At 41.6% G+C, this 12,452-nt stretch overlaps 1 protein-coding gene across 1 annotated transcript in view; it reads right to left on the reverse strand.

Annotated features, from left to right (window-relative positions):
* LOC110525218 (transmembrane protein 132C) overlaps positions 1-7,113 on the reverse strand; it is a 423,209-nt gene extending 416,096 nt beyond the window's left edge. The window contains exon 1 of the mRNA XM_036979350.2: positions 6,385-7,113. Coding sequence (XP_036835245.2) covers positions 6,385-6,460 — 76 coding nt within the window. The 5' untranslated portion in view covers positions 6,461-7,113. The remainder of the gene's footprint in view (positions 1-6,384) is intronic.
* Positions 7,114-12,452: the final 5,339 nt, after the last annotated feature.

Here is a 12,452-nt window from a genome sequence, read left to right on the forward strand (position 1 = left end):
GGTGAATGGTAGCATCAGAATAGCATGGTGAATGGTAGCATCAGAATAGCATGGTGAATGGTAGCATCAGAATAGCATGGTGAATGGTAGAATCAGAATAGCATGGTGAATGGTAGCATCAGAATATCATGGTGAATGGTAGCATCAGAATATCATGGTGAATGGTAGCATCTAACAGCATCATGACTCTCCTACACATCTCCTCTCTCAACTGGGTCATTATCTCATTAAGACATTGATGATAATGATCACCCTCATTACCCTCTCGGCTTCACAGACGCTAATCTGGTGGGAAATGTCTCCCTGATTGCCACCACCTTAAACCCAAACATGACTTATAGACCCAGCCGCCACACACACGCACACACACACACACACACACACACAGACCTCTCTCGTCAATTATGACTTATAGACTCAGACGTCACGCACACGCACGCGCGCACACACACACTCACATGCCTCTTTCGTCCATTATTAAAACACACTCGCACACTTACACAGATAGATTCCCTTTTGAGACACAGAGACCCATAGACTCACACACAATGTGCTACTTATGAGTACATTCACTTTAAAGAGGATATTAAACAACATACCACGTCCTTTCTCTGTCAACCTAGCCACGTCGCTTTCTCTGTCAACATAGCCACGTCACCCTCTCTGTCAACATAGCCACGTCTCTCTCTCTGTCAACATAGCCACGTCTCTCTCTCTGTCAACATTGCCACGTCTCTCTCTCTGTCAACATAGCCACGTCTCTTTCTCTGTCAACCTAGCCACGTCACTTTCTCTGTCAACCTAGTCACGTCGCTTTCTCTGTCAATCTAGCCACGTCGCTTTCTCTGTCAATCTAGCCACGTCGCTCTCTCTGTCAACATAGCCACGTCGCTCTCTCTGTCAACATAGCCACGTCACTTTCTCTGTCAACCTAGCCACGTCGCTTTCTCTGTCAACATAGCCACGTCACTTTCTCTATAACATAGCCACATCACATCACGTCGCTTTCTCTGTCGAGGAATATTTGGATATTTGGATTTCGAAGTCTGGATGTCAAGTCTGTAGACTGGGTGGTTGGGTGGGTGGAGGTGGGTTTGGGGGGTTGCCTAGCCCCCAGTGCTGAGCATTTCTCCTGTCAGGTGGGCCTTTTCCCTAGAACAGACAAGGCTAACCTCCACAGGCACAGACTTGATCCATTTTTCTCCTCCGCCAAATCTGTGTCCGTTGTGGTGTGGTGTTTTGTTGTGGTGTGGTGTGTGTATACACGTTTAACTATACTTGTGAGTAGCAGAAATCCTCACAAGAATGGTAAACCAACTAAAATTCAGAGAAGTGAGGACATTTTGCTGGTCCTCACTTGTAAAAAAGGCTATTTTAGGCTTAGGGGTTTAGGGTTAGAAATAGGGTAAAGGTTAGAGTTCAAGTTAAGGTTAGGGTTAGGGTTAGCGCTTAGGGAAAATAGGATTTTTAATGGAAATCAATTTTCGGTCCCCAAAAAGTCCTGTGTGTGTATGTTCACGGGTTCAATGCACTCAATGGAAATATGTGAGTAAACAAGAGCAAGCAACACAGCGTAATCAGAGATTTGCTCATATGTCCCCTTTACCGTATAGACGACAAATTATCCAATTGACTGTTTCAGTACACTGTGGAAAAAACGATATCTCTCCAGCCGGTTGCAATTCCCTATTTCCGATCTGACAACAGAACCCTTCCAGGATAATACACTCCATTCTTTTAAATAAAAGGGGAATTGTACAGTACAGCTTATTCACCAAATACTATAGAACGGGAATTACACTTCAGACTAAACAGACATGCCTTCACCATGCCTTCACTCTCTCCATAAACAGACATGCCTTCACTCTCTCCGTAAACAGACATGCCTTCACTCTCTCTGTAAACAGACATGCCTTCACTCTCTCCGTAAACAGACATGCCTTCACTCTCTCCGTAAACAGACATGCTTTCACTCTCTCCGTAAACAGACATGCCTTCACTCTCTCTGTAAACAGACATGCCTTCACTCTCTCCGTAAACAGACATGCCTTCACTCTCTCCGTAAACAGACATGCTTTCACTCTCTCCGTAAACAGACATGCCTTCACTCTCTCCGTAAACAGACATGCCTTCACTCTCTCCGTAAACAGACATGCCTTCACTCTCTCTGTAAACAGACATGCCTTCACTCTCTCCGTAAACAGACATGCCTTCACTCTCTCCGTAAACAGACATGCTTTCACTCTCTCCGTAAACAGACATGCCTTCACTCTCTCTGTAAACAGACATGCCTTCACTCTCTCCGTAAACAGACATGCCTTCACTCTCTCCGTAAACAGACATGCTTTCACTCTCTCCGTAAACAGACATGCCTTCACTCTCTCCGTAAACAGACATGCCTTCACTCTCTCCGTAAACAGACATGCCTTCACTCTCTCCGTAAACAGACATGCCTTCACTCTCTCCGTAAACAGACATGCCTTCACTCTCTCCGTAAACAGACATGCCTTCACTCTCTCCGTAAACAGACATGCCTTCACTCTCTCCGTAAACAGACATGCCTTCACTCTCTCCGTAAACAGACATGCCTTCACTCTCTCCGTAAACAGACATGCCTTCACTCTCTCTGTAAACAGACATGCCTTCACTCTCTCCGTAAACAGACATGCCTTCACTCTCTCTGTAAACAGACATGCCTTCACTCTCTCCGTAAACAGACATGCTTTCACTCTCTCCGTAAACAGACATGCCTTCACTCTCTCTGTAAACAGACATACCTTCACTCTCTCTGTAAACAGACATGCCTTCACTCTCTCCGTAAACAGACATGCTTTCACTCTCTCCGTAAACAGACATGCCTTCACTCTCTCCGTAAACAGACATGCCTTCACTCTCTCCGTAAACAGACATGCCTTCACTCTCTCCGTAAACAGACATGCCTTCACTCTCTCCGTAAACAGACATGCCTTCACTCTCTCCGTAAACAGACATGCCCTCACTCTATCGGTAAACAGAAATGCCTTCACTCTCTCTGTAAATGCGTCTGCGAGAGAGGAAAATAAGAGAATGCTTGCTCAGCTCCGCCCCGGAACATTTCCATGCATATGTAATATAGTCTGAGGCCTACAAATGTTTCATCCGTGAATTATCTCCATCGTACGTCTGCCTCTTGTACAACACACAGACACACACACACACACACACACTTCTTTGAAAAACTGCACACCAGTATTGCAAAGTCTGCCCACTCCAGATACCAGATGTACCACCTCAGTGGTACAGATGCATTTCATGTCACACACTTAGCATCATAAAAAAATATATATTAAAATAATATATTAAAGCAACAACAAGCCCAAACAAAGACTCTTCATTTTATTTGATCCTTAATAAAAATATGAAAAAGTAAATAAATATTATAAGTGTTGTGGACATAAATGTGGGTCCCAATTTCAATATTGCTGTTTGAGAGACAAACCCGGGATATCCGTAAGAGTGGTTTGTGAGCTTCTCCTTACTCCCCACAAATTATAAACACACACACATACCACTGCATCCTCCTGGCATTTGTATTGCAGTAAAAGGGATCTGGGGATATCACTGTTGCTTATTCCAGCTGTAAAGTTCATTGTGAAGGTCACAGTCTGTCCAACGCCGTTTTTAACAGGCACGCACTCTGCGCCTGTAAATGTTATGGGTTCCTTCACATTCCTTCACTTTCAAAATGTTTCCATCCAATTTGTTGTCTAGAGTCTGGATTTATGATCTATCTACAGAAAGTTAACAAGTGGTGTGTGTGTGTGTGTGTGTGTGTGTGTGTGTGTGTGATATTTTGGAGAATGAATAGCCCAGTTATACTTCTGTTGAGAAGTGCAAACATTTGACTAGTTAAATCTGCGAGCTTTGAGCCAATGTGAAGGAAAACAAATTAAGATAATCTTATCTTTGTTTTGTGTCAAATTATAGTACTGTACACAATGGTGGTTCGAGGTGATAAAATGTTGTTGTATAGCATTCAAACTCAATTAATCCCTGACCCAGGTCTAAATCAGGAACGGACCCAGGTCTAAATCAGGAACTGACCCAGGTCTAAATCAGGGACTGACCCAGGTCTAAATCAGGAACGGACCCAGGTCTAAATCAGGGACTGACCCGTCATGGACAGACCCAGGTCTAAATCAGGAACTGACCCAGGTCTAAATCAGGGACTGACCCAGGTCTAAATCATGGACAGACCCAGGTCTAAATCAGGAACTGACCAAGGTCTAAATCAGGGACTGACCCAGGTCTAAATCAGGGACTGACAGTTCCTGATTTAGACCTGGGACACCAGGTGTGTGTGCAATTCATTTTCAGATAAAACAGAAACCCAGCAGGCTCCGGACCTCGTAGGGTCAGAGTTGAATAACCCTGCTGTATAGCATGAGAAAAAGCAAAGGCAACATCCAGTGACTGCCGAGGGCCGTACACGAGGTATATCAGCTCCTACCGGAGACGACGCAGATCGGCCCGCTTTGACGATTATCGTACGCAAACAGATTTATAATATAGCGAAGGAAGATAATAGGCCTACTGTTTAATGTGGAATGCATTGTGTCCGTTTTTTGTTGCCATTGATCTTTCACACAATTTATGGAGACAATTCTAGATATATAATATGCATTGACATTAGGCTACCTACTGTAATTGCATGGATTCTGCAGATGCACATGGATTGTCTTTAAAGGATAAATAAACAAATGTATGAAAAAAGCTGAATCCATGTTATGCTGGTTACAGTCTAACCGAAACAGAGGCAAGATAACTAACAACAACTGCAAAATTGGCTTTTACGCACGTTTTTGGTGTGTAATTCCTTTTCCAAACTATTATGCATTTGTGATTCAGGCAAAACCTTTTTTTTTACCAACATCTCAAGCATTGACATTCACATTACTAAACTTAGATTCACATTTCAGTTCAGAGTGGTAGCCTAAATAAACGGGATTCACAGTGGGAACCGTGCGGCGACACGCTTGACTGAAGGCCTTTACCACAAATCAACGCGCAAGGTCAGCTTTCGTTTCCAGAACATTATCCACTGGCCTTAGCTACTATTACCTTATTGAAGCAGTGCTCCCATGCGCCCAATAAATACGATTTAATTTAACAGCAAAGGTGAAATGTGACCAAATTCCAGTGTGCATTGCTGCAGATCGGCCCGTCTTGGTCTTTACCAAGTGCCAAGGGAGCGACTACAGTCATGTTGATAGGCCTAGGTCAGACTAATAAAAAACAACGGGGTTGAGTTAACCATGCTGTTCTTCGAGCGTGTTAATAAACCGATACTCCGCAACAGCTGTTCAGAGTCAAATTCTGTTGCTCCAGTTACTTTTCAAAGCCGGGACAAAGGCTGTCCTGCACTCTGGCCTCTCCATCCCACAACTGTCAACGGTCTGAGCCCTTTACCTTGCACAAGTCAAACATTTTGCACAGTTGTGACAAATTAAACGCAATCAATGTACGGCCTGTGGTCAAGTGGAATTAATTTATGTACGTAAACTATCCCGAAAAACGATAACAACCCGTCATGTGATTTAGTATGCAATGCAGAGCAACATTTGTGTCACACAATTTTCCGTAGGCTACTCATTGACGCTGGTCATGAAATAGTTCTCAATCTGGCAAATTAAATAACGTTCCAATAATTTAGCCAATTTATCAATGACGATTGTAGGATTTTTTTACATGTATTTTATATGTGAGTTCACTGCTTAAAAAACAACGTGAGAAAATAGCATACGACGCATGGCCAATGTTCATGCTAAATTTAGTGACTTAAAAAGAAGAGAATAAACGCTCTTAACACAAACCAATGTAACAGAAAAATCCAGAGTGATTTGTCATGGGCCTATTTGAATTTGTTTTAAATAGGCCTAAAATGAACATTTCCGTTCGAAATAATTGGGTGTTCTGGACATATCTTGTGTTTCACGTCTCCGGTGTAGGTTACATTATATCATGATCGTCATTTCCACACACACACACACACACACACACACACACACACACACACACACACACACACACACACACACACACACACCACTATTCTGAATCAACAGGAGTCAGGTAAAGTTTTTTTAAATACTGTAAAAGTTTCAATCTGGCTATTTCTACATGTGAATCTACAAATGATTCCCAAATATGTTAATGATATGTCATGTAAATAGGCTATCAAATACATCAATAATGATCGCCTATGGGGAGCACGCAAATGACAGGGCGCAGTTGTGGAATAAATAGCTGCCATACAATTCTAAATAATTTTGTGTAAATCGTGAAAACAGTGCATATGAAGACTAACTTATTCTAGAACCAAAGTTTTCCTCTATCGGTTCTTACCTTTCCAAAAAGAAGTCAAAAGAAGCATTGAATAAACCAGAGACGCGTCTCGCATTGCAATCCGTAATGTGTCCATGTTGACGAAGTATTCTCTGCTCGAACTGTTCAGACGAAGGGATGTAATTACTTGTTCTGATGCAAAATATTAATGTCCCATTAGTGTCATCATCTCGGTTTAAATGCACTCCTTATGTCCCGTGTAGCCTATTTAACTGCACCCGTGTCGACAGTTATACTAAAAAACCTTGTCCTAAAAAATACAACGCATTCCGATTCAACTGGCTACATCCCAAAACTGGTAGAACCCCGTAGCCAGTGTTCCGACTGCACTCCTTTTCCCAACCCTTTTCCGTTAGCTTTCTGATATTCACCCTTTTCCCGAAAGTTTAAAAACAAGCGGCGAGTACTGTTCAAACTCAGTGCATGCTTTTCAGTGATCCACGTTGATTAAATCCACCCTTCCACGCAAATAGCTTAAAAGCTCCGAGTTGTTCTGGACCGGTTAGACCCCGTCGGCGACGTTCCACTCTCGCTTCTGTGCGGCTGCGCTCGAGCTCTCATCCCTCGTATCTCTTGTATCTGCGATTAAACTTCAAGTGTGTACTTTCTGCCGTGTGGAAGAGAGGAAAGAGAAGGCTACAATTGATGCTTCTACAAGATGCGAGGGACAGTTTAGAGGCGGGATGATAGTGACACATTGGTGAGCCAATAGTTGGATTTCGAGGAAGCAGGTGAACGAGGATGCAGGGTCGGCGATAGCCAATCAAATGTTAGAAATGTTCCCCAAACAAATAGAAACTGGAATGTGAGGACATTGTCACGCGTAACGGGACTCAAACAAGGAGAGACCTATGACGCTTTCCTCCTGTCTATAATACACACTGGAGTGAGTTTAGACAGATTTGTTTTAAATAATGTTAAAAAAAAGAATAATATATATAATGAATTCATTAAATATCAAATATGGATGTTTAATATTGTTAGGGTTTTATTCTGATAAACGTGGGCGTGTGGTAGATAAACTGCGTCTGATACAAGCGAAACCTTTAAGTAGGCTATAGTCTTAGGCTACCGTGTTTACAAGAACAGTAAAGCTGTCGGCGATTATTCATGCCTAAGACACTGTAACACCTGTTTACAGTGTAATCGATAGATGCATCTATCAGCTGATTGCATGAGGCTGCTTGTACATTAAAATATGTGATACTCTACTGTAGCCAACTCTATCTACTATTCACAAACTGATACACGTTCAATTAAAGGACACGGGCAAAATAAAAATAAAAAAATATTATTTTGTTCCTAGACTCGGACTATATTTCATACACTGGTTTCCATTGTCAGCTGAATGTTTAAAAGCTGAGAAATAACATTGCGACTTATTGAATTGCAAATGCTCCTCCAACTCTGGTCTGAGGATTTCCCACAACTTTCAAACGGGTTGTCAGCTCATACCGGAGGAGTGATAGCGATCCCTAGCGGGGGATTCAGGAACAGTCTGAATGAGGACAAGGCTTTTATGCACGAGATAAAATGACCGAACAAAGGATCCCTTCATGACTAAATAAATCATGCAGCCTGGCCTCACAGACATACGAAACATACTTAACATATTTCTGAGCGCCTCCAAGATGTATGCTACCTACTAATGGTTTAGTTACTATAGACAGACATTAAAGTAGGGAGGGAGGATGGGTGGGCGTAATATCCGATCTTCTAGCAATCCCAAGGTTCCAATGTTTGAGTTTCATCAGGGACACCTCTAGCATTTTAGCTAACCCTTCCCCTAACCCTTAACTCAACTGAACCCAATTCCCATAACCTGCTATGTAAATTCACTTAACCTTTGTTGTTTTAGTCCTAACCACTAATGTGAATTCTCCCCATAATTCTCTTTTGTTGTTACTATGCAACAAGCAACCTGGTCACAGAGAAAGACATATAATACTATACATCCTCCAAGACATGATAAATTAAGTCATCCAATTCGCATGCTATTGTACGACTGGGTATGACGTACAGTTGAAGTCAGAAGTTTACATACACTTAGGTTGGAGTCATTAAAACTCGTTTTTCAACCACTGCACAAATTTCTTGTTAACAAACTATAGTTTAGGCAAGTCAGTTAGGACATCTACATGACACAAGTAATTTTTCCAACAATTGTTTACAGACAGATTATTTCACTTATACTTCACTGCATCACAATTCCAGTGGGTCAGAAGTCTACATACACTAAATTGACTATGCCTTTAAACAGTTTGGAAATGTCCAGAAAATTATGTCATGGCTTTAGAAGCTTCTGATAGGCTAACTGACATAATTTGAGTCAATTGGAGGTGTACCTGTGGATGTATTTCAAGGCCTACCTTCAAACTCAGTGCCTCTTTGCTTGATGTCATGGGAAAATCAAAAGAAATCAGCCAAGACCTCAGAAAAAAAATTGTTAGACCTCCACAAGTCTGGTTCATCCTTGGGAGCAATTCCCAAATGCCTGAAGGTAACACGTTCATCTGTACAAACAATAGTACGCAAGTATAAACACCATGGGATCACGCAGCCGTCATACCGCTCAGGAAGGAGACATGTTCTGTCTCCTAGAGATTAACATACTTTGGTGCAAAAAGTGCAAATCAATCCCAGAACAACAGCAAAGGACCTTGTGAAGATGCTGGAGGAAACAGGTACAAAAGTATCTACTGTATATCCACAGCCAAACGAGTCCTATATCGACATAACTTGAAAGGCCTCTCAGCAAGAAGCCACTGCTCCAAAAGCGCAATAAAAAGCCATACTACGGTTTGCAACTGCACATGGTGACAAAGATCGTACTTTTTGGAGAAATGTCCTCTGGTCTGAAGAAACAAAAATAGAACTGTTTGACCATAATGACCTTCATTATGTTTGGAGGAAAAAGGGGGAGGCTTGCAAACCCGAAGAACTCCATCCCAACCGTAAAGCATGGGGGTGGCAGCATTATGCTCTGGGGGTGCTTCTCAAGACATCAGTCAGGAAGTTAAAGCTTGGTCGCAAATGGGTCTACCAAATGGACAATGACCCCAATCACACTTCCAAAGTTGTTGCAAAATGACTTAAGGACAACAAAGTCAAGGTATTGGAGTGGCCATCACAAAGCCCTGACCTCAATCCTATGGAAAATGTGTGTGCAAGCAAAGTGGCCTACAACATGCTTCTCCCGCTATGGTCATTCCCCCACACCCCATCAATGGGCATGATGTTCCCCCTATGGTCATTCCCCCACACCCCATCAATGGTCATGATGTTCCCCCTATGGTCATTCCCCCACACCCCCTCAATGGTCATGATGTTCCCCCTATGGTCATTCCCCCACACCCCCTCAATGGTCATGATGTTTCCCCTATGGTCATTCCCCCACACCCCATCAATGGTCATGATGTTCCCCCTATGGTCATTCCCCCACACCCCCTCAATGGTCATGATGTTCCCCCTATGGTCATTCCCCCACACCCCATCAATGGTCATGATGTTCCCCCTATGGTCATTCCCCCACACCCCCTCAATGGTCATGATGTTCCCCCTATGGTCATTCCCCCACACCCCCTCAATGGTCATGATGTTTCCCCTATGGTCATTCCCCCACACCCCATCAATGGTCATGCTTCTCCCCCTATGGTCATTCCCCCACATCCCCTCAATGGTCATGATGTTCCCCCTATGGTCATTCCCCCACACCCCCTCAATGGTCATGCTTCTCCCCCTATGGTCATTCCCCCACACCCCCTCAATGGTCATGATGTTCCCCCTATGGTCATTCCCCCACACACCCTCAATGGTCATGCTTCTCCCCCTATGGTCATTCCCCCACACCCCCTCAATGGTCATGCTTCTCCCCCTATGGTCATTCCCCCACACCCCCTCAATGGTCATGATGTTCCCCCTATGGTCATTCCCCCACACCACCTAAACAGTCTTTACTCTGTCTCCACTCCACATTTAATTTATTAATCACTGCCACAGTTATGTGTATAGTGCTATTTGTATTGTTTTTATTACCATTGTCATGATTTTATTTCACTAGTCCTGCCTGTTGGAGCCTAAAATGTTTACTCTACCCTGCAATCACACCTGCAACCCTATACATGTGACTACTACGGTACGTCCTCTGATTTTATATGTATTATATGGTACGTCCTCTGATTTTATACGTATTATATGGTACGTCCTCTGATTTTATATGTATTATACAGTACGTCCTCTGATTTTATACGTATTATACAGTACGTCCTCTGATTTTATATGTATTATATGGTACGTCCTCTGATTTTATACGTATTATATGGTACGTCCTCTGATTTTATATGTATTATACAGTACGTCCTCTGATTTTATATGTATTATACAGTACGTCCTCTGATTTTATATGTATTATACAGTACGTCCTCTGATTTTATACGTATTATATGGTACGTCCTCTGATTTTATACGTATTATACAGTATGTCCTCTGATTCGTATGATATTTTACGACCGCTATTCCATTCATAATGTAACATGACGTAACGCAATATATCATACTAAATGGAGTGTCACATATTTATGTACAGAATAAAACAAATTGCCCTGAGACCATGTTGAATCATGTTATGAAAGATTTATTGACGAGTAAAAAATTATGTTTTGACTGATTTTGTAGGTTCATACTGCACAGCCATACACTCAGATGAGATTAATGCCCATGCATGTCTATAGAGCCTAATATCGATTTCTCACACATTTAGTCATTTAACTATATCAATTGTAAGAAAAAAGTGAATTATTTAATAGTTTATGAAAATATTTGTTTCAAAATATTGATTATGTAATTGTTCATTTGTTTATGGAAATCAATGGACAGTGCTGTATTTGAGTCAATAAAGGTATTGGTCTAACAACTGTCCAACTGCCCACAGATTACTCCCTTCCATCATCTTGGATACCCCTACAATAACCTGATATTTAGGGTAGGGTATCTACAATAACCTGATATATAGGGTATCTACATTAACCTGATATTTAGGGTTAGGGTATCTACATTAACCTGATATTTAGGGTAGGGTATCTACAATAACCTGATATTTAGGGTAGGGTATCTACAATAACCTGCTATTTAGGGTTAGGGTATCTACAATAACCTGAAATTTAGGGTAGGGTATCTACAATAACCTGATATTTAGGGTAGGGTATCTACAATAACCTGATATTTAGGGTAGGGTATCTACAATAACCTGATATTTAGGGTTAGGGTATCTACAATAACCTGATATTTAGGGTTAGGGTATCTACAATAACCTGATATTTAGGGTAGGGTATCTACAATATCCTGATATTTAGGGTAGGGTATCTACAATAACCTGATATTTAGGGTTAGGGTATCTACAATAACCTGATATTTAGGGTAGGGTATCTACAATAACCCGCTATTTACGGTTAGGGTATCTACAATAACCTGATATTTAGGGTAGGGTGTCTACAATAACCCGCTATTTAGGGTTAGGGTATCTACAATAACCTGATATTTAGGGTTAGGGTATCTACAATAACCTGATATTTAGGGTATCTACAATAACCTGATATTTAGGGTAGGGTATCTACAATAACCTGATATTTAGGGTAGGGTATCTACAATAACCTGATATTTAGGGTAGGCATTCTACAATAACCTGATATATAGGGTATCTACAATAACCCACTATTTAGGGTTAGGGTATCTACAATAACCCACTATTTAGGGTATCTACAATAACCCACTATTTAGGGTTAGGGTATCTACAATAACCTGATATAGAGGGTATCTACAATAACCTGATATATAGGGTATCTACAATAACCTGATATTTAGGGTATCTACAATAACCCGCTATTTAGGGTTAGGGTATCTACAATAACCTGATATTTAGGGTAGGGTATCTACAATAACCTGATATATAGGGTATCTACAATAACCTGATATTTAGGGTAGGGTATCTACAATAACCCGCTATTTAGTGTTAGGGTATCTACAATAACCTGATATTTAGGGTAGGGTATCTACAATAACCTGTTATTTAG

This window comes from Oncorhynchus mykiss, chromosome 6 (assembly GCF_057628025.1).
Source record: "Oncorhynchus mykiss isolate SJ-2025 chromosome 6, ASM5762802v1, whole genome shotgun sequence".
Classification (NCBI taxonomy): domain Eukaryota; kingdom Metazoa; phylum Chordata; class Actinopteri; order Salmoniformes; family Salmonidae; genus Oncorhynchus; species Oncorhynchus mykiss.